This window comes from Physella acuta, unplaced genomic scaffold, assembly GCF_028476545.2.
Source record: "Physella acuta isolate Inbredline_101_S28 unplaced genomic scaffold, ASM2847654v3 ptg001618l, whole genome shotgun sequence".
Classification (NCBI taxonomy): domain Eukaryota; kingdom Metazoa; phylum Mollusca; class Gastropoda; family Physidae; genus Physella; species Physella acuta.
This window is the reverse complement of record NW_026733132.1, coordinates 246710-270778: the sequence shown is the minus strand read 5'-3', so window position 1 is coordinate 270778 and position 24069 is coordinate 246710. Positions and strand designations below refer to the sequence as shown.

Below are 24069 nucleotides of genomic sequence, written 5' to 3'. Positions count from 1 at the left end.
AGCCTGGCACTTCAGTTGTCTGGCAAGTAATCATTATAAAATATGGAGAACCACGAGTTGAGTAAAGAGAAGCAACCCTCAATATTTCCAGGGGTTGCAGATGTTAATGAACTCTCCCAGGTAAAGCTTTACACTTTACAGATTGCGTACATTTCAATACATCGAAATCGGGTAATCTATCGCTTTAGGTAGATCTACGTAAAATCGGCCGAGGCTAGTAATGGAGGCGAGCGAGTTGACGAGATCCATAATGACTCAATGAGATGACTAATGTTGTTGACATGGATTAAAAACGTGCTTTTTAGATTTAGACCGTAAAAAAAAAAAAAAAAAACTTAAGCCTAAAATTAATTTAGAAATTTTATATTTTTAGAATAAATGCTATAAAATTTGCAAATCCAGAGAACTTGAAAATAATTTGTTGAGTTTAAGGCTACATATTTGATATTACTACATGTACATAATGATAATATTTCGGTAAAATCACGATATAGCGTCGGTTATTATTCCGGAACTGTACAGCAGTAAAAAACAGTAAAACCATGGCGTAGTCTGTCGAGCCGTTCCGGAAACCACCGGAAATACTGTAAACCATCATTTATTTGCCGCCATATTATTTTTAATACATAATGTTTAAAAATGTGCAAGGATTGATTTTAGTTGCATTTTAAATACTGTTTTGCTAATTATTTTGTATTTCTAATTATTTTAAGTGTATGTGCTAATTATTGCTGCTACTAAACATTATTCTAGTTTTAACTTTAGTTAATCTAATCGTCTTATTTACTAACAGAACTAGAGCTGGTTGTCGCAAATCTTCTGCAGGTTTTTTTCTGTTTCTTAAAAAAAAAACATTAATTACTACACTCGACTTTATTAATAATATTTAGATTTACTAATTGTTGCTAATTTTTTGTCAGTTAAACATTAAATTAAGTTAATACAATAATTTAATGCACTAGACACTATTTTTATTTCACCGGTCAAATAAACTATGGTTTACAGTAACGAATGTTACCGAAACTCAACGAACATTACCCAATAATTTCCGACGCTATATCGTGATTTTACCATATTTCTATTTATTTTCATCAAGCCTAAGTTATAACCGGATGTTTCACTTTCGTAAGACAAATATTGATTGGCTGTACAGTAACTTAGTGATCGATAACTATTTGTTTACAAAACTTTGCAGATCAAGTTTTTAAATAACAATGCAAATTTAAAACCCCATGACCAAGTTTTCTATTTTTAGCTTACAATGTTTACAATAAAATCTATGGCGGCCTATCCAATAGCAGGATGCCATTTTGTTTATGTCGCCATTACACGTGAAAACCAAATTGTTTTTGCTTTTTTTTTAAATTTTATTTAGTTACCGAAAATATTATAAACATCAAATACATCCAATCTTTAGTAAAGTCTGAAAAACCAGACAGGCAGGATTTTATAACCATATTAATTGTAACTACGCTGTGCAAGATTTTTAAATGAATTTATACACCTCTCAAATACCTTTGAGACTTTTCTCGCTGGTGTCCATTTGAAAAGGCAGTGCCTCATTAAATTTTTGTAGACGTAATCAATCGTTTTAGGGCAGGGTAATCTATCGTTTTCATTTAGGTACGTAAAATCGCCCGCGACTAGTAATGTGAAAAACAGGTGACTCCTTACTCCTTAAATTTTAATAATTATTTCACATTTTGAAGAGGATTTATGTTTTGAAAAATACAAAAATGTTTCATTTATGTATCTATTTTTAAACAACTGAATTTTATTCATCTATCTATAGGCCTAGGCCTAATATTTGACACAAATATATCACAGTAGTATACTTCTATTAAAGCCTTGACAATGAGGTAACTTTTTCGTACATTACTAGCTGCGGGCGATTTTACGTACCTAAAACGATAGATTACCCGTTTTAGGTCCTTAGGTAGAGTGAAGTTCCACAGCTGATCACACATACTGACATAGTGGAAAAATCCGAACGCCCAACTTTCAGCGGGCGCTATTTTGTAACCGTTTCATACAGAAACAAACCCAAAGTATTATTATATTATTCCTCTGCCATTCTACTCTAATATTAGTAATATGTATCATTACATTATTATTATTTTAACACCTTAGAGTCTAGTACTTGTAAAAAAAAAAGTGTAGTGTCAATATGACAATAAGTGGGTCAGATTATAGTCCTAGATCTAGCAGCAATCAAGCTAAATCAAACTGCCCTTTAACCTTTAGGCCTAGCTATCTAGCATGCGTGATAGTAGATCTAAGTCTTGAACTTAAAAAAAAATTTATTTGCTTGAGGGCGAGGGGTGGGAAAAAGAGAGAAGTGAAAACAGACGATCTCGTGAACTTGTGTTCATTCTGTAACATATGCTTTAGGCCTGCTGAACTCAGTGACCTCGCCGACAGTGGGCCGTGGTGGGATTTTCCACTCACGGGATAATAAACGTAAGGCAAACAAGCAATCACGCCAGTGACGATGTTTGGAGATTTTATTTAAAAAAAAAAGAATCATGCGTTATAGTTTCAATATGAAAAAAAATGAAAAAAAAAAAAAAAAACCAGTACCAGTCGTGCTAACCCCGGGTTTGAACTCGGAGCCCCAAGTCTATGAACTACAGTCTACAGCTGGCAAACTGTTGACTCAACCACACCGATAGAAAAGTAAAAAGTAAGCATTTTCAATTAAAATATGGCAAATCCAACCTGGGAGACGCGTAGTCACTTTGTATTAATTAATAGATTGCAAAACCAAATAAAAAACATGTTAATTAAATTTATTAATGACACTTTAAAGGTTGACCCAGTGATGACTCAAGGGACGCAACTATAATGATCATAACAAAGGGACGTAACAATCACTAACAAGACATAACGTAACATTTGCTTAGATATGCTTGTATGTAGAGACACAAACTTACTAGATTTAGAAGAAGTAAATGATCGAAATAATTTAAAACAATAGAAAAAAAAATAGAAATTGTATAGATTCAAGACAGCTTGAAATATAGAGCATCTAGATCTAGGCTATTCTAGCTCAAGTTGTTGGTTACGCAGCGAGGTGAAACCACCCTAATCGTTACCCAATATGTTTATTAAGAAAATATCAGACATATTTATTATAAATTCTACGTAAAATTTAAGACATTACATAATTAATTGAACAATCGATACCATAAAGTTGAGAAAATTAATATCCAAAACTAAAAATAGATCTGACAGAAATATTGATCTAGTCCTTGTAACTGTAAAGACAATACAGTATTAGGTAAGATGATAAACCAATTTTTTTAAAACTTGAAAATAAATACTACTTAACCATTAATGTCCCATTCATTCTACCAAAACTCCACCCATGACGGCCCAATGTAAGGAGCATAACTCTGTATGATCAAGTGAATAGTTTCACAAAATATTTGTTTTTGTCTAAATGAAATTGAAAATTAAGATAAAAACTACTGCTTAATGTTGGGAATAAACCTGGCTTTCCAACAGTATTAAATAGAATATATTATATTCGGTAAAAGTACAGTAAAAAAATAAAAAATGTCGGAGAAAATTCAAAACAGGTCATTTTCGGTAGTCAACTTTATTTATTTTTGTCTAAACAACTAAGCATCGAATTTAACAGTTAAATATCAATTTGGTTATGTTTAAGATAACTAATTCATAAAATACATGCCTAGATACGTTTAGAGGCATTATTTTATTTTATTTTTAACATTAAATCTACTAAAAAAAGGACAGATGAGTCTAAAATTTCGAGATCGAAAGAAGCTATTATTTTTTATCTTTCAAAAGTGCCATTGAAATTATAAGACCGGAAAAGGATGGTGAAACTATCCGACTTCCTGTTTAGTTAAAAATTAGGATTTGTAGGCCAAATTTTAATGAAACAAATTTAATTTTTCTATGCGTATTTTAAGCGGGCGGCAGCGGGCGTTACGGGACATTAACGGTGTCGGGCGGCAGCGGGCGTTACGGGACATTAATGGTTAATTATTTTCTCTTCTGTTGTAGCATTAGGTTAGGCGAGGTTTTTTTTTTTTTTAACCAGCTATCTATGCGTAGTAAATCTATAGTCCTATAAGCTTGCGTGAACTTAAAATGACTCTAAGTATGCCTGTTTTACACTTTGCTTGGTTTATGAGGGGAGGGGTGGGGTTGACCACCGGCGATCTCTAACAGTAATCGTTAATGCTGTGACGTATGCTATAATAGGCCTGCTGAACTCACTGTGAACCCTCAACCATGTTAACATTTTTCTCCCGCAGACGAGAAAATGTAAGCAGTAGATCTCGCGAGTGACGATGTTTGAAAAACCTAATTAAAAACTACATATAATTTCATATAAATTATACTAGAATACCCGTCATCCGTTGGATAACTGTGCCACCCGCATGAGAGCCGGCTACACTACCAACTTAGCTATTTACTCGTGACGTCACAAGTGAATTTTTATACTATACTTTGAGTCTCCTTATGCAACTTGATTTACGCGCATAGATCTAGATCTAAGTCTAGTAGTAGTAACTTTCAAATTTAATTTTATCTTAAATTAGCCAAACAAAGATTTATATAAAATAATTAAGGCCTGAAATAGATTCTAGATGTATTAAGGCCTGAAATAGATTCTAGATGTAGAATTTACATTAAGTCTAGATCTAGAATTTACATTGAGTCTAGTGACCTAGATCTAGGCTAGATCTAGATCTAGGCAAGATCTAGATCTAGGCTAGATTCATAACCTTTCCTTCGACAGCTGATCTTTAGATCTAGAGAAATTTATTGTAAAACTAAATGAAAAAAGACAGTTTAAAATTGATATAAGTGTTGGAACGTAATAAATACAGCAAACGGGCGTATTGTTAAAGTTATGACTGACAGAAAATTAGATTTAGAACGCGTTAAACTTTTGAATTGGAACACAATTTTCTTCGATAGACGCCGCCATTTTATTGTACTAAAGAGTAAACAAAAAACTGTGACGTCACGGTCCCGCCGAGTGTAGTGGTCGTTCTAATCTTTTTAAAAAAAAAAGGGTTACTCTACGTATGAATAAATCAATAAATTAATTAACGTCTTTAAATAAATTTGTGATTAAAAGTCTGTCTGCATTAAAAAATTATTCTCTACCTACATACTATTTTACAGCTCTCCAGATAGAGTAGAACATATCACAATACTCGATCAGCCAAACAAACAAAAAAATAAATATTCAAACATGTAAACAAACTTGAGTTTTAGTAGTATATAGATAGAAGGTTAGGTCACTTAGTATTTACAAGGTTAATGACCGGTCACAAATTATGTTCAATGAAACTAACAGTGCAGTCGGCCTACTTGCAGTGAAGAAAAAAAAAATCAATATACTAATAAAATTACTAATAATTTCATACAATAATAATGTCCACATTTTCTGCACATGCTACAACTGAATTATATTTAAAATACTAGACTTAACAGTTCATTCCACAAAAATAAAAAATTAGTTGTTTCTATCTGACAACAAGTGTAACAATGATGTAACGTTACTAAAAATAGCTCGAGTTCGAATCCGGGTTCAAGTCAGTAGACCGTCCCTGAGTCCACCCAACTCTGATCAGGTACCTAACTCACATTAGGGAAATTAAAGGCGGCTGGGCATAGTGCTGACCACACTATCTCTTCATATGCCAAGGTCACAGAAACAAGTGAACTCTACTTCACTTGCCCCATAGACCGTCAGGGAAACTTTACTACTTTACTTTATAGTCTACTCCACAATAATTACCAAAATCCACTTCAAATAAATGTCACATCAGGCTTTGAGGTGTTATAAAGCATCGACTTCATCCTGCATGTCCTGCAGCCTTTTTGAGAGTAGGGCAAGAGCATTTGCAAACTCTAGGCTCTAGGTAATCTAGTAAGTTTCCCAATGAGTGTCCACTTATTGCATTTTCCAGAATCCTAAGTTGAAATTTTTATTAATTATCCATTTAATTAATTATCCCTATTCATAGTTGTTGTTTTTTTCTTTTTAGAAAACCCTAAAAGCAGTTTTGAAAGCAACAAAAAGTTCAAATACTTTACCAGTCGGTGATGATTTTGATTTTTATTCTACATTTAGAACTGTTCGTGATGTTTTGGATATTGAGGGACGAAGGATCTTGTCTTTGTGAGCTATAAATATCAGTTGTTTAATTACAATAGTTTTAAGATTTGCTGTGGTTATTTACTGTGCTATTGAAACTGTGTATAAGTTGAAACAAAAATAAAATTTCTATTACATCTTTAAAAAGCAATTTGCAGTATGCAGATAAATGTTTTTAATGTTTTAAAAATAATTTATCATAGGCTACAGAGACTTCTACGTCATCAAAATGTTAAGGGAAGCCTTAATCAAGATGTGGCTGAGCTTGAGGATCAGTTTGATGTTCTTCTTGATGCAAATGATCAAATTTTGGAGCGAACTGTACGGTTTTTATTTATTTTTAAACATTCAATCACTACTAATATTTTGTAACAATGTTAAAAAGAACCAAAAATCTGTTTTAACCATTGTTATTTAGTGAGTTGTTTTATTTTGAATATAGAATAGAAAGTTGTTTTTTTTTGGTAGCACTGCATTAAAGTTTGTGACCTGCTTAAAATCAAATAGGTGCTTGTCAGTTTTGTCAAGTTTGATCTTAGAGTAGGCCCCTACTGATAACATACCATGAAGACGACTGAATTTACGAGAATCCTTCCATCACGTTGTTGACATGGATTAAAAGCTTGCTTTTTTAGATTTTGCTATCAAAGCGACCGTAAAAATAACAAAAAATAAAACTTAAGCCTAAAAATAAATCAGAAATTTAATATTTTTAGAATCAATCAAATCAATGTTATAAAAGTTGTTAATCCAGAGAACTTCAAAATAATTTGTTGAGTTTAAGGCTACATTTCTTTTTATTCTCATCAAGCCTAAGTTATATCCCGATGTTTCACTTTCATAAGACATACATTGATTGGCTTACAGGAACTCGATTTCTGACAGCCCCACATCATAGTTTTTTTGTTACAAAACTATGCAGATAAAGTTTTTAAATAACAATGCAAATTTAAACCCCATGATCTAGTATTCCTTTTTTTTCGTTTACAATGTGTACAATAAATTTTATGGTAGCCTATGGAATAGCAGTGTGCCATTGTTTATATCGCCATTACACATGAAAACCAAGTTGATTTTTTTTTTTTTTTTTAATTTATTTAGTTACCGAAAATATTAAAATATCAAATACATTCAATCTTCAGTAAAGTCCAAAAAAACCCAGAGAGACAGGATTTTATAACCATATTAATTGTAACTAAGCTGTGTACAATTTTTATGCTTTGTATGCTATGACAAATTTTTAAGTAGTTGATTTATATTTTTGAAAAATTAAAGTTCACAATATTTCTGTAATCTGACATCTTTATTAAAATCTTAATAATACTATTACATTTGACTTTTACTGAATGCTACAACTAGTTACATATAATTTATTTTTAGGGAACTCTTTTGGATGAGGCATCTGGGATTCACAAAGAGGAAACTAAACTTATAATAGCCTCTGCTTCACCTGTCTCATTTAAAGCAACTTCAAGCTGGAATCAAAAAGTACTTTCAAAGAAAACTTTATTGTTTTGCAAAAATGTTAACAATATTTAATTTTGTGCTTTAAATACCATATCATAGACAGCTTGTTTTGTAAAAAAAAAAATTTCTGCCAACCATTTGCTTTTGTTTTTTTAGCCTGTTGTTGATGTGGGTAAATCTGCAACAGCTTATCGACTAATGACAGCCAGAAATATACAAAGACCTCAGTTGTCTTTTCGCGACAAGATTGACAACACTAACTTGCCATTTAAGCCACAATTACTTTCCAAGCCTAATGCCCTAAAATCACTTGAAGGTATGTGTAGAAATCAGGGGTAATATTACTAGTAAGTTTTATGTTCAAGTGCCTTTGTGATAAAATCAGACTCCATATCCAATTTTTGCTCAGAGTTTTCTTCTTTGCCATTTACATCCTTTCATGCTTATTTTGTCCAGTTCTTTTTATTTCTTTCTAATGATTTTCATATCTTTCAATTTCTCTATGCCAGGTGTTTTTGGGTCTCCCTTATTCTTTATTCTTGTAGATTCTTTTGATGTGCTTTGTCTGGTAGTACTCATTGCCGATTTCTTGACTAATGACCTATACATGTCCACCTTTTATCAAATTTCTTGCTGCACAGGATTTGTCCTATCCTTTCCCTGTGTTAGGTACTTTGTCAAACCACTTAGGGAATAATATTCACAGTTGGTTCAGATTACAGATTTATAATTCCATGTTTCATATTTCATTTCAAATTTGCTTGAATCTTTTCTCATTACAAAAAAAATGTCAAATGTCAAAAATTGACACCTCAAAAAACTTTGTTGAAGAAAATAATCATTTAATATTATTTATTTTTAGAAAGCCTGAGGCTACCTGATGGTGTAAATTTTGAGGAAACTGAGAGGCCCAGTTTTGTGTAAGTTTTTGGCAATAAAAGAATCAGCGATTTATTAGGTGAAAGATAAAATTGTCAAATTTTCATTTAAATTTCTTTATCCAGATACCCTCACCCATACAGTTTTGAACTTGATTCTTTCAAACCTGATCCAAAAGAATTTGAACATGTTGTGCCTCAGGTCTGTTTACTTTCTGTTTAATTATTAATTATTTTTAAAAATTAAACATTACTTAATTGAACTTTTTTTTTTAAATAAAGCCAATTAAAAATTGCAAACCTTGAAATTAACACACACAATTTTTTTTATTTAAAAAAAATACCAGGATCCCCAACCTCTAAGTGTAACTCCTTTGATAGTTGTTGATACTCAGAAAAAGTTGCAAGAGATGATTGATCACCTGAGAACACAAACTGCATTTGCTGTGGATCTTGAACACCACTCGTATAGAAGTTTTCAGGTTTGCTTGCCTAACTATTTATAAAGGTGGTTTTATGAGTGTTCTTTTCTAGCTTTTGCCATCCCAATTGTTAAAACCCATGTTTAAATGTTGTTGGTTTTTTTGCATACAGTTCTCATTCTTTAAATAAATAAATTTTTATTTTGTAGGGTTTTACATGCTTAATGCAAATCTCTACAAGATCACACGACTACATTGTTGATACCTTGGAATTAAGAAATGATTTATATATATTAAATGAAATTTTTACAGATGTAAACATCACTAAGGTAATAATTTTTTTTTTAAAAACCAGCCTAGTTAACAGCTCTTTTTAAAAAGTTAGAAAATTACATGTAAAAGTAAGTTATTTTATTTAATATAAAAAACTTTTTTCTTATTAAAGCTTAATTCTTGATTCTTGTTGTAGGTATTTCATGGAGCAGATTCAGATATTGTGTGGCTTCAGAGAGATTTTGGTATTTATGTTGTCAATATGTTTGATACTGGGCAGGCAGCACGTGTTCTTGGTTTTTCCAGATTTTCCCTTGCGCATCTACTTAAAAATTATTGTAAGATTGAGGCAGATAAGCAGTTTCAGCTGGCAGATTGGAGAATTAGGTGGGACTGATTTGAAAGTGGTGGTTTTTTTTTTTTTAATTTCTTTGCTAGTATATTATCCTCTAACATTGTCTCCTAAAGCTTGTATTGCTTAAAAAGTTTTCTTCAGAATACTTTTCAAAATTCATCTTTCATATTATGTTTTTAGACCTTTACCATCAGAGCTGATCAATTATGCAAGAGAAGATACTCATTATCTGCTTTACATTTATGATTCAATGAAAAACCAGCTCCTAGACAGGGGAAATTCTCAAAACAATCTTCTACTCTCGGTTTATGAACGTAGCAAAATTGTTGCTGGAAAGGTAACATACAATACTTATTATCAATAAACAATATGTTCGTATTTTTTTTTAATTAAAAAAATCATGTGTCAATCTTCAATTTATCAAGGTGTATCAGAAACCTGTATTCACTGAGAATGACTATAAAGAACTGTACAAAAAAAGCAAAAAAGTTTTCAACAACCAGCAGATGGCAGCACTTCGGGATATTTTTGCATGGAGAGATTTAATGGCAAGGATGGAAGATGAAAGTCTTGGGTATGTTTCAGCCCTAATAATGCAATATCATACATTTTAGATATGAGAGGTAATAATTTTAGTCTTATTTTATAATCTTCATTTGTTAACAAATTGTTGTGTTTACTTTCTTCTAATTAGATATGTTCTTCCGAACCATATGTTACTTCAGATAGCAGAAATTTTACCCAGAGAACGACAAGGGGTGCTTGCCTGTTGTAATCCAATACCCCCATTAGTTCGTCAGAGTTTAATTGAATTGCACAATATGGTGCTTCAAGCAAGGGAGCTTGATATTTATAAAGTAAATAAAGCAAAACCTTTTCATATATATGTTTACAACTAAATAATTTGATGGAGATATCATTAACTCTTAACTAACATTCCTGTTAAAATGATCTGAAACATATCTATATATTCAAAAGTTTTTAAATTTTAAAAGGTGAATTTAAAATAGTAATTTATGTTTTTCTGTGTCAAAACTATCAAACTAATATGGCATATTTGTATATTTCAAGATGGAAAAACCAGTACAGATTCAGTCATCATTTTACCATCCCAAATATGATGCTGATAATTTTCTTAACTGTCCACATGACATGACTCATTTAGATGAAAAGATAGCTGATATTGAGAAAAAAATATTGGGTAAAGAATTAGGTTATTTCTTGTTTAAACCCTGCTCTTTACATCGATTTAATTTGGCATTATTCATGCATTTGTAATGAATGGTCTTTTATTTCATTTTTATTCACTTTGTGTCATCCCGCTTATACATTCCCTACCCCCAATGTTTCTTTTTTATTTTATAGTGACAGCACATGTAGAAATGTATATACAAATTATTTATTAAACTTGTTAATTACTTATATGCTATGCATTACTTTTATTTACTTACTTTTTTAAAAAATATTTATAGAAACAGGATTAATTTCAAGTTCAGCATCTATGTTATATAAGAGTTTGTCTGGAGTGGCCCTTAAAGTATTGCCTATCATCTCAGCTTTCTCCATTAGGAAAGACAAGGTCATTATCAAGTTATTTATATTTGCACATATCTTTTTTTTTGAGAATCTTTGTTAATTTATGTCAACAAATCATTGCTCCTTTAGTGGGGTTTTTTTTTTAATATAGAAAACAATTTGTTTTAGAAAAAGGATGTATCTCAGATATTAGCAGAAGAGGTCAGATCATGCTTCTCCAACCCATTTTTAAAAGTTAGTATATTTGAATTATTTCTATGTGTTTACAGTTTTTTGTTAACATAAACAAATATTCACCAATCTTGAAGCAGTTCTTAAAATAGTTAACACAGACTTGTATATCAGACACACAATAAATATGTAAATCTATTGCTACAATTTTTAATATGCTTGCTATTTTTATTTACAACAGTACTTACCCCCTAGAGATGTTTCAGTCTCGTCTGTGGTAAGTCTTCTCTTGATGATTTAGTTTATTGGATAATAGTCAAATATATTTGTTTTACAATGACTATGTAGTCCACATCAATCCACATTAAGTCTGGATTTTATAAATAAATATGAATTTCAGTTTTAAAAATGTAATATGATGGAGGCATAGTCAACCATTTTAATATTACTTAAATAGCAAACATAAAAGAAAGATTATCTGCTAATTCATTAAAAATTAAGTGTTGTGTCATAGCTATATACAATTATCTTTTTGCAACAAAAAGTTTTCAACTACCAATTTCCATAATGTTGCCCATTCTATGGTTAATATCTAACATTTGTTTTATCTTTTTTGAAAGACTAAAGTGTAAATATAAATGTTACAGGAAAAAGAAATATGGAATTTAAAACCATCAACAGTTGTTCAAGGCAACAAAAGAAAAGCAGACATTTTGGAAAACCTACAACCCATATATGGTTAGATTAACAGTGAAAACATGATTACTTTGCAAATTTTTATTTCACCAGCAGTCTGATTGAAAAAGATGTAGGGTCCATATAAAAATGTGACCATAGCTTTGCGCTGTTTAAACAAATTTAGAAAAAAATCTGTCTGTTAATGTTACCTCAAACTCCTTTCGAGAAAAGCTCTGATTCTGGGATTCTTATACTAATAGTAATTATGTGAAACCATGGATAATTTACCAGGCTTGGAAATGAGTTTAGAAAAACTCAAAAATTAGACTTAGTACTACACATTATTTATAAAATGTAGCAGCAAACAGTATTTGAAGCAGTTCTGGATTTGCCAGTTCAAAATACCAAAAGATATGTGGCATGCTTGTATCATTCTTTAATGACCAAGTATATCATATTTGTGGCATTGATTTTTTTTTTTATTTTTTTTTTTTATTTCATTTTTGTTCTAATCTAACCATTATCTATCTTTGTATGAGGTTTTTATTGATTCTGACATCTGAAACCAGTTCTAGAGGGTTGATATACAGTTTAACCATTATGAGTAAATTGGTCCAGCTTAATTTCAATAAAAAAATTTAATTTTACCCTATATGTGTGGTGGTTGACTATAGTTTAGTTTATTTGAAATACATAGGCCTATTTGTTATTCATTTATTTTTCTAAAGGTTTATTTTTGTATTCTTATTATATTGTTTAAAATATAAATACTTGTTAAATATTCAGCACCTCCTACAAAGAAGATGAAAAATGAAGCTTCTTCCTGCATGTTTCAAAGCACACAAAGTACTGCTATAGGAGCTTCTAAATGTTCTGACGCAACCATAGCAAATCCAGTCAAAATTAAAGATAACACTACAGGAGAGATAGTTGGAAAAAAACTTATGTCTATCAGGCAAGAGGTATGTGACTAGTAAACATTAAACTAGTCTATGTACATTTTAAGCTCCTTTGTTTTATCTTGTAAACACTGACCTCTTTCATTTATAGGCCACTCAAAAAAAAAAGAAAGAAAAAAAGAAAAACATATGCCAAGAACTGAAAACTAAAGCAGAAACTGAAAATTTAAACAATGCATCTTGTTCTAGTGTTATTAATACTGAAACTAATATGAGAAAGGATAAGGTGAAAAGGTCTAAAAAGAAACTAACTGTTACTGATGTTGAGCAAAGTTTTCAACCATTTGATTATTCAGTGGCTGAGACATCCTGTATCAAAGGTGAGATTTAAGTAAATCACAATTTATTAGGTAGATTTATCTTTGCTAAATGAATAGGCAGTAAATGATGTACTGTGTTATGTAGTTTTTGTATGGCACATGACTGTATATGATAGAAATCCAAATGTTGCTTCCATAGATTTTTGGGTTGTCTTAGCCTGTATAGGGTTGGTAAGTAGGTCACCAACCAGTTCTACGGCTCAATAAAACCTGCATGAGCCATAGAACTTATTGGTGACCTACTTACCAGCCCTATTATGTAGACATCCGGGATGTAGTTTTTCAAATATTTTCAATCATTTGAAGAATTTAGATAATTTTCCAACAGCCTAATGTTTTTCTGAGAATTTTTTAAACCTATTACTTAAACATTAAAAAAAGACATTATTTACCAAAATATTATTTGCCATTAAAATAGTAATGTTAGATGATACAATATTCCAGGATGCCCTGGTATTATTCCTCCTTTCTTATTTCCAGATTTGCTGTTTAAAAAAGTCCTTTTTAGCAGCTTTTATTTAATCTTGCTTTGTCATGCTTCATCTTGCTTTTTCATGCTTCATCATGGTCAAAACTGTGAATGAAATTTTGACCACTTTGGATCAGTTTCTTTGAAACTTTGGCTAAGATTCAAGATTGAATGACAAAGCAATGTGATATAAAAATTTGACTTAACTGGCTGCTTTATTAATTTTTAAGAATTTAGTAAAGTTTGCTGTATAAAGAACTAATTTTCCACTCTATTATTAGTAAATGCACACTGTGTGTTCATTTGACTTGACTTAGTCCTCTTTGCTCCTTATGGAACATAGGGCCTCCACCATTTCCTCCTATTTCTTCCGATCCCCGGCTATTAATTTTGTCATCTCCCAAGACATCCCTGTTGGCTTCAGTTTTTCAAGAAGACTCCGCCTCCAGGTCTGTCTTGGGCGCCCTCTTTTCTGCTTTCTTTGGGGGTTCCACTCAAGCGCTTGGCGTGTAACATCTGGGTGAGCCTTTCGGAGTGTATGACCCACCCAGCGCCACTTCCTCCTAATTTGCACACCCATATGCTCCTGCCTAGCTTTCCTCCATAGTTCTATGTTCGGCACTTTGTCCTGCCATCTCAGTTTCAATATCTGTCTAAGGCACCTATTCATGAAGGTCTGTATCTTTGCTGTGCTTACTTTGGAGACTCTCCATGTCTCTGCTCCATACAGCAGAACTGGCTTGATGGCACACCGCCTTGAAGTGGTGGGATGGCTTGTGTGCCCCAGCGACCCCCAGAGCTATGCCGACAGAGCCTATTGCTCCTGGCAGGTCTAATCAAGTCGGACAGATCTGCGCGGGTAGGGGCCAGACCAAACGTTGTGCCCTGGTCCTCCAGGTTGGGGGTTGTGCGATGGGCTAACTACTCGTCCACATAAAACAAAATATAGTTACAGAAACCGAAGCCAAATCTGGAATAAATCCAGTCCTCGGAAGAACCAGGGCTCCACTTAGAAGTATGACGCAATGCAGCCAAATCCACAAGGACGCTACAGAGCCGACCGACCCCCCCCCCCTTCAACCGAGGAAAACTAAATTCACAGCCCCAAAACTACTGTCGTGCGTTCATTTGGCACACAAGTTTTTATTCATGCAATACAATTGTACTAAAAAAAAATATTTTAAGTATTTTCCGAATTATTTGAATAAAACAAGTACATGTTTTTTGTTTAGGAGAAGTTTCACAATTTTGCAGAGGCGTAGCGACCCCTCCCGGTGCCCGGGGCGAACTTTCAGTTTGGCGCCCCCCATATATATATATATATATATATATATATATATATATATATATATATATATATATATATATATATATATATATGTTACGGTCAAAGCCCGAAGTCGGCCAATGCGCGGATTGGCCGGCCAATCCGCGCATTGGCCAATATCGTCTCCCATTGGTCGGCCAAAGTCCGAAACTTTGCTTGATTTTGGCCTTTGGCCGGCCAATCCGCGGACTGGCCATGGTGGACCGGCCAAAGTCTTAATTAGTAGATCGTGGGCAGATTTTGGCTTTTTTTTTATGCCGTAAGGATCATGAAATTAAGTCTTTATTGATTATTAATTAAAGTAAATGACAGAAACATTCACATTTTTTATTTTATAATAGTCTCAATCAATCAATATTATCATTTGTTACAACAATTTGAACTTTTATGGCATTTAGAATTACATAGTAGCTTGTTACTTTTACACTTGCAGCGATTTGTTGTGCACTTGGTTTTGCAATTGCAGCGAGTGTAACCTTGGCCCCCAGTCAATGATTGTGAAGATGCAATTGTTCGTAGTGATTTTTCCTCAGTGCCAACTGAGCAGTTTTTCGTGAAGAATTGAAAACTCACTTCTACTAAATAGTTGTGTTAGAACACCATGTTCCGTTCCTAATTTGTAGAAGCCCTCGACGCTCATGACAACTGCAATCACGCTTCGGGGATCACCGCGACCTCTTGTCAACATCTTGAACACGGATGCGTACATTGTCACCCACTTCACCATCTTTAAATTTTGTATTTGATGTTTTAAGCATCTTAGCACCCTGATTTTGCAAACCAGCATGAGCTGCTGACCTGTGTTCCATGATGTCTTGTTTGTTGTGACACAATCTGCAGGTAATGTTCCCTCCGTACCCTTCGTCTGCTTCATTGGGTACTCCACAAATAGCATGGACATCTTTGCCACAGGATCCACAAGAATGAGCTTTACAAACAAGAGCTAAACAATACGTTACTCACAATGAAACCGCAACCAGAATAATGAAAACGCGATCACAACTTAGTCTAGATAGAACATTGGCCAGGACATCCCGGCCAATGCGCGCATTGGCCGGCCAATGTACAAAATACGCTGTCAAGTTTAAGCACTTCGGACTTTGGCCAGTACGTCCCGGCCAGTGCGCGCATTGGCCGGCCAATGTACGAAATACGATCTTAGTTTTAAGTTCTTCGGGCTTTGGCCAAGAGAGCCGGCCAATCCGCGCACTGGCCGGCCAATCCGGGGTTTGGCCGCACTTCGGGCTTTAACCGTAACATATATATATATATATGCGTGTGTGTTTGTGTGTGCGACAGTCTGGAAAAAAAATTAACAATTACGCTGATTGTCGTTCCCTAAAACTTCACTTGGCGCCAATTAATCTCCCCTTAAGATGCTCAAACGAATAAAGAGTAGAAAATCAAAAGAGCTTGGAACCGTGGGCTCCATCGAACCCGAGAGGTTCGGTAATTCAGTCTCAGGGCTTCCGCGGAGGACAAGACACACCCAACTCATATGATTCACGATCGGATTTTCTCATTGTGGACGATACAACTATTAAGGAGGGTTCGGTGATTGCGCATATGAAACTGGTTGGGTTCGGTACTCCAAAAAGTTAAGAACCAGTGCTTTAGAGTTATTTTGTAGAAGGTGCAAGCCTTATTTGGTCTACTTTTGGTCGTGTCTTTAGAACAATTTCGATAATAGTAGGCCAGTATTGCAATTTTGAATTATCAGTTAGGTTGAACAAAGTAATAATCAGTACAATATACTAATTTTCTTCTCTCTTAACATTTTGGCAAAGAGTGTCGCTTCCCATCCACCCGCTCCGACAGTCTGCTAACTCTTTTTTACTTTCTCGATTATACGAAGTATAGAGAAAGTCTTGTAATCGTTCCAAAAAAAAAAAAATCGAGATTTTTACAAATCTCGAGTTTTACACCTCACTGATACGGAAAAACATAATTTTGCAATCTTGTCCGTATGTCTGTGTGTGTGTGTGTGTGTCTGTCTGTGTGTAAACACGATTACTTGAGTACCGTTACAGCTAGGTTGATGAAATTTCATATATAAGTATTATATCAAAATCGTAGATCCGTAGCAACTTTTGAGCGATTTCCGATAACCGGAAGTGGTACTTTTTCTACTTTGAATTTTTCAAAAGACTATAACTTGAGTACTAATTCAGATAGATAAAGGAAATTTCACATGTAAGTAAAAGATCTAATTTTCTACCTTCTATCAAATTTTGAGTAATTCCCGTTGACCGTTAGTACTAAGTTACGCTATTTCCGATTTCTCAAAAAACGCATGTAAATTTATAAAGTACTAATAATATTGCGCACTATTACGCACATTTGGTTTTGGTGCTCGCTTGGTGCGCAATTTTTTTTCTATTAGATTTTATTCTATTTTTAAAAGTTTAAGTAAACAAAAATCATGTCTATATTCCGAGTTGACATCCCACGTAGTGTCATATTAGAATATTCGAGAAAGTTTAGGGGAGATCACTCCCGGTTTATTTTTGTTACACAATCGTAAAATACGCTTTAGTTCAGTGGGTTTCTTTTCTGGGCGATATCGGTTTATTCCTTAATCCGGTGTGAATTTTTCCGATTTTAGTCATCGAAAAAGCGCCCCCCCCCCCCCCCCCCCCCCCCCATCTAGGAAAGCTGGAAAGCGGTCTTTCCTGTCACTGTTTCTTAAAGATATACGTTTTACAGTTACACAACCAAGGTAGAAAACAGTTAAATCAGTATGCAAAGGCTCTCAGCCGTTACATTTCTTTATTTTGACTGTTTATAATTTAAAACTGCAGCTTAAAATGAGCTTTTAATTATTTTTTTTCTACCCCTTTTGGCGCCCCCCTAGGGTCGGCGCCCGGGGCGGCCGCCCTCCCCGCCCTCCCCTAGCTACGCCACTGCAATTTTGTTTTATCCATAGACACAGCATAAAAGACATGTTATTTGTCAGATTTTAAGATTCATTGATTTGTCAGCACATATTCAGAAGATTGGGGGTGGGGGTGATACTTGTGTAAACAGGAAAAATTAGGTTTTTAAAAAATGTGATACCCATCCTTCCCCCTTAGCAACCCTTTCAATGCAAGTAGAATAGTGAAACTGAAACAATTTACATTTTAACTTTCTCGTATAGAGAAAGTATTGTAATCATGCAAAAAAAAAATATCGAGATTTTTGCAAATCTCAACGTTTTACACCACCCTGAGTCGGAAAAACATAATTTTGCAATCTTGTATGTGTGTGTGTGTGTCTTTGAACACGATAACTTGAGTACCGTTACAGCTAGGTTGATGAAATTTCATATACAAGTATTTTATCAAAATCGTAAATCCGTATCAAATTGCAGCAATTACCGGTAACCAGAAGTGGCACTTATTCTACTTTCAATTTTTCAAAAGCCTATAACTTGAGTTCTGTTTCAGATATATAAATGAAATTTCACATGTAAGTAAATGATCTAATTCTCTGCCTTTTTTTCAAAATTTGAGTAATTTCCGTTGACCGGAAGTAGTAATTTACGCTATTTCCAATTTCTCAAGCATGTGAATTTATAAAGTACTAATATTAACCAGCCCTTATATACAGATGTTTTTGCGTTTGCTTGGTGCGCAATTCTTTTTTCTAGGAGATTCTATTCTATTTTAAAAGTTATTAAAAATCATGTCTATATCCCGAGGTGCCATCCCCCGTAGTGTTATATAAGAATATTCTAGAAAGTTTAGGGGAGATCACTCCCGTTTTATTATTAGGAATATCCATATGTTCTTATTAATAAATAAAAGCATAGAGGGTGGGGTCAGTTTGAGAGAAAAGACACAGAGGCGTAGCGACCCTTCCCGGCCCGGGGACATACTTTCAATTTGGCGCCCCCTCGGGAGCAAATTTTCGATTTGCACACCCCCCCCCCCTCGAACTTTTCATTTTCACCCCCCCTCAAACTTTCAATTTGGCGCCCCCCCCCCCCTAAGGTCGGCGCCCGGGGACATATGTTCTCCCCCCCCCCCTCGCTACGCCTCTGAAAAGACATAAAAAGCGATCAGGAAAAAATACAAAGTAATCGTCATTGATAATTGATGCAGTTAATCATATTTATGGACTCTTTGTGAGATATTGATATTAGATCTATAACCATTTCTCACCAATCAATTTAGTTCCTGTAGCATTAGATTCACATTTAGCTGATTTTTATGTCTGTTCTGGCATAACCAATACTGTGTAAAACCACTTACTTGTGGTACCACTCCACAGACATCTTAGCCTTTCAAGTTCTTTTTTAAATTAATTTTAAGTTAAATTTAAAATTGGTTTTCAATATTACTGTGATGTTTAATTTCAGACAGTAAAAAGAAGAAACAAGTTGACTTCTTCAACCCTTCCTTACCTTCACGTTCCAATAAACATAAAGATAAGGTAATTAAATAAGTTTTTTTTACATTGCTTGCATTGGATTTTTACAGACAATTACACATATAGTTAGCATTAACAAACAAATAAAGCTTTTTAAAATCAAGCTATATGGGGCTGCGTGTCCTAGCGCTAGGCTGCTAACCTGAAAGTCTTGAATCAGTTGAACGTCCTGGAGTCCATCCAGCTCTTATGGGTACGGGAAAGTTAAAGTGTCTGGGCCATGCTATTTCTTCAAATGCAGAGGCTACAAAAACGGGTGAACTCTACTTCACTTGCCCCATGATCGCCCTGGTTCAAAAAGAGAACTTAACTTGTTAAACAAGCTATTATTATTTTAAAATAATAGTTTTACATCTTTTATATGAGCAGGGAGGACTAATACAAATTTTCTTTCAGACCAGAAAACCCAAATTGTCTGGACCAAGAAGTAACGTCAGTCTGACCTTTGGGTGCACTGGAATGGAAAGCAAGAAAATGAAAAAATAAAGAAATGTTTAGTATCTCAGTTCTCATCTTTCTTTTTTTTTCTATAACAAAACCACTATGTGATTGCACAAAAGAAAAGTTTCTTTCCCTCAAATATCGCGAGTTTTGGACAAGGCATAAATTTAGCCAAATCTGTTCTCGCCAATTCTCGAGGTTAGTTTTAAGGGGCCCAAATCTAATATCTACGTTTCTCGTGATCGTTTTTAATTTTACTGTGTAGATATCCACTGCAATGCTAGCTTGAGGCTTAGACTTTGGGGTCATCCATTTATGGGGGGGGGGGGGGGGGGGGGGGGGCATCGGACGTCTACATGTTGAAGTACTAACATTTAAAATAAAACTTATAAAGTGAAATTAAGACGAGATTGCTCTATTTTGATATTTAAACATATTATAGTTACGGTTTTTTTTAAAATGATCTCTATACTACTAAAACTCAAGTTTGTTTTTATGTTTGAATATTAATTTGTTTTTTTTTTGTTTGTCTGATTGACTACTGGAGAGAATCTGCTCTATGTGGAGTGCTGTAAAATAGTATGTAGGTAGAGAACAATTTTTGTTTTCAGACAGACTGTTAATCACAAATTTATTTAAAGACGTTAATTGATTTATTCATAGGTAGATTAACCACATTAATTTTAAAAGTTTAAAACATTGACTTTACTTTGTGGGAATAGTGACGTCACATTATTTGTTTACGTACAATAAATGGCGGCTTCAATCCAAGATTTAGTTGCCGATTCAGATGTTTAACGCGTTCTTAGACTAATTTTCTGTCGGCTATAACTATAACAATACGTCCGTTTGCTATTTTTATTACGTTTGAACACTATTATAAAAGTGTTAACACTTCTTTTTATTTTGTTATACTATTTATGCAATACATTTCTTTAGATCTAGGCCGACAGATCAGCTGTCAAAGGAAGAAAATTTTTGAATCTAGATCTATTTCAAGGTATCTAGACTTAATGTACCTTCTACATATAGAATCTATTTTATATAAATCTTTGTTTGCTTCACTATGCAATTGGCTAATTTAAGATACAATTTAATTTGAAATAATTCTAGATCTAATTCTAGGGCTGATTCGCGTAGATTCTTACGCCGCTTAGTAGTAAAATATATGTTATTAACTTCTTCAGAGTACGAGCCTAGATAGCTAAGAGGTTAGCACATGTTACCATGCGGGTGGCATGGGTTCTAGACATGTCAGTTATTTTTTTATTAACTTGTTAATGATAATGTTGCCTTTGTCTATTGGAACTTAGCGGGATACATGGCAGGTGAAGTAGAGTTCATCTGTTTCTTTGTCCTCAGTATATAACGTGGATAGTGTGGTCAGAGCCATTCTCGGCCGGAATCTTTTTTTTTTTTTTTTAGCGCAATTTCCATTCTGGAGAATTGCGTTTATTAACCCGTCATTTATGGATGGATGGATGGATGTGTGTCCGCAGCTTTAAGTCGTATCTCCTCCTCAACGAAGCAATATCGATGACTAGTTCCAAAAGCAATTATGTTAAGCAAGTTACGAGGATGAGCATAGGCCATAAACATTCCGGGTTTCTTTCATGTATTTCCCGGAAAAGCCAAAAAACCTCGAAAAAATTCAGTTTTTTGCCCATATCTCGGCAACCAGACCACTTAGCGACTTGAAACATGTACCAATCGATTCCTGCCATAATTTAGAACAATATTGCCGAAGAAAATTTTCATAAAATTTACATAAACACCTACAAACCGATCGTTCTTCTAGCTTGAACGCACCCCAGCATTATACGTCAGAGCTATTTTTAGATAACATAAGGAAATTGCGCGTAAATGTCACTAGACTTTTTTAATTAACTTGTTTTAAGATAAAACATGTCTGAGACTTGGCGGAACACTGGGCAGGTGAAGTAGTGTTGGGTAGGTGTAAAGTTCACCTGTGACAACAGCATATGAAGAGATAGTGTGGTCAGACCCACGCTCAGCCAAAATCTGTGTTTTCACAGACAAAAACGTGTCTGGGTTTGGAGGACACTAGGCAGGTGAAGTAGAGTTGACCTGTTTATTTTTTTTTACTTCAGCATATGAAAAGATTGTTGTCAGACCCATGCTCAGACGAAGTCAGTGTATTTAAGACAGAAACGTCCGAGATGTGACGCCTTTTTGAATGTGGGGTCTGGTTATTTTGTGATAAGTGACAGTCGTAATGTCATTTATGGATGACCCCCGAAACCCAGTTATCCAAGGGATGACCGGGTAAGTCTAGTTATTAGTTTTCTGTCACTGCGTCAGGAACGCTCTAAAGAAAACACGAAAGTAAAAACTTTCAATCTATCGAAACTTCCCACTGCCGTGACGTCACATGGAACTTACAGGAAATTTTCGAAACGAAATATATAGTTGTAGTTGAAAAGCCGGAAAGGTACAAAAAAATTACGTCATTGATTCTAGAGTAAACAGAATTAAAAAGCCAATGCAGAAAATTTTTTTTAAATAATGACGTCATCGATTCTCGATAATAAAGACACTGACACTACCGAATAATTCATTCATGGGTCTAACCTTACAAGTAGTTTGCGTTCATCTCTTCGGGGAAAGAACGAAAGAAATTTATATAGAAAATCTATACATTTAACAGTGTTCCCCGCCCCTGCAAAAATATCAAGTGCCCCACTCCCGTAAAAAAGTTTGAAAGAAACACGGTTTAGCGGCCAAAAGTAAGTAGCGGGTCTAGATTAAAGATATCGGGTGTTGCTTAAGTCTATATGATGATTACTTTTAGAGAAAAAAAATTCCCCTTGGGAGAGGCGGATGCTTGTAAGTATGTATTTTCTATATATTGTAAATTCTATTTCGTCCGAGGGGGGCGGTAGACGTTTTTCAGGGGACTCAGCCTCCTACTTCCCCCCCCCCCCCCCCCTTAAAGAGTTGCCTGAAAGAAACTCTGAATGCGACTTTTTTCAAGTTTGAGCTTAGGTGCAAGGTTTAAGGTTATGACTAAGATTATATTTTGTGTAGATCAAGGTTAACAGATAAAGTATTGTGGCAATGTCTACATTTAGCGTCTGCTAGACTGCCCGTTATTCTTGAATAACCGTGTGTTTCGGGGAACATCCATAAATTACGTCAAGTTTGTTTGACTATTTTTATCTTTTCCCTTCCCACTGTCAAGACAAGTTTTTTTTTTCTTTTAAAAACACCGAGCATGGGTCTGAACACACTATCCCTTCATATGTTGAGGACACAGAAACAGATGAACTCTACTTCACCTGCCCCCGTGTCCCGCCAAGTCCCGTAAGGCAACTTTATAATTCCTATCTATAAAAAAATATTGACATGATGTGTCTCAAACCCGCACCACCCGCATGGTAACTATTACAGTATCATCTCAGCTAGCTGGGCACCGATTTGGTGCAAAATGGAATACTTAGAGCATGGGTTCACAAACTGGGCTTTTTTGGGATGGGGGGGGGGGGGGTCGCCAACTGATAGACTAAACCATAGAAATGAAAAAAAAAAATTTAGAAGAATATCTGAAACTCGGCTTTACTAAAAATCAATGGCAATGGAATAGAGAAGAAACAATGCGTACTGTGTAAAGTTGTTTTCAGTCTTCAGTCTATGAAACATTTCAAACCAAAACTTCATTTGAGACGAGTCATACGGAACACACACACAAAAAACCGGGAGTGATCTCCCCTAAACTTTCTCGAATATTCTTATATAAAACAACAGGGGATGGGAACTCGGGCTACAGACATGATTTTTAATCCATTTTAAATACTTAAAGTTTTAAAAATAGAATAAAATCTCGTAGACAAAAGAATTGCACACCAAGTGAACGCCAAATAAAAAAGTGCATAATAGTTCGCAATATTATTAGTACTTTAAAAATTTACATTAGTTTTTTTGAGAAATCGGAAGAAGCGTAAATTACTACTTCCGGTCAACGGAAAATACTCAAAATTTAACAGAAGGTAGAAAATTAGATCTTTTACTCACATGTGAAATTTCATTTATCTATCTGAAATAGTACTCAAGTTATAGGCTTTTGAAAAATTCAATGTAAGAAAAAGTACCACTTCCGGTTATCGGAAATCGCTCAAAAGTTGATACGGATCTACGATTTTGATAAAATACTTATATATGAAATTTCATCAACCTAGCTGTAACGGTACTCAAGTA

General features: G+C 34.2%; 1 protein-coding gene across 1 annotated transcript; it reads left to right on the top strand.

The window, feature by feature from the left end:
* On the top strand, positions 1–19918 carry LOC131929356 (exosome component 10). Its single transcript, XM_059285487.1, has 22 exons — positions 1–120; positions 6036–6169; positions 6349–6466; positions 7526–7633; positions 7769–7928; positions 8475–8532; positions 8617–8692; positions 8838–8972; positions 9122–9241; positions 9382–9572; positions 9721–9877; positions 9966–10114; positions 10235–10397; positions 10612–10741; positions 11013–11119; positions 11245–11310; positions 11489–11524; positions 11895–11985; positions 12712–12887; positions 12976–13204; positions 19343–19416; positions 19810–19918. Exons 1-22 carry the CDS (start codon positions 43–45, stop codon positions 19897–19899), a joined length of 2646 nt encoding a protein of 881 aa, XP_059141470.1. The 5' UTR covers positions 1–42; the 3' UTR covers positions 19900–19918.
* Positions 19919–24069: the final 4151 nt, after the last annotated feature.

Coding starts and splice junctions, on each gene's coding strand:
- LOC131929356 (XM_059285487.1), top strand. CDS start 43: ATGGAGAACCACGAGTTGAGTAAAGAGAAGCAACCCTCAATATTTCCA. Junction 7,634..7,768: donor CTTCAAGCTGGAATCAAAAA/GTACTTTCAAAG, acceptor TTGTTTTTTTAG/CCTGTTGTTGATGTGGGTAA. Junction 9,573..9,720: donor CTGGCAGATTGGAGAATTAG/GTGGGACTGATT, acceptor TTATGTTTTTAG/ACCTTTACCATCAGAGCTGA.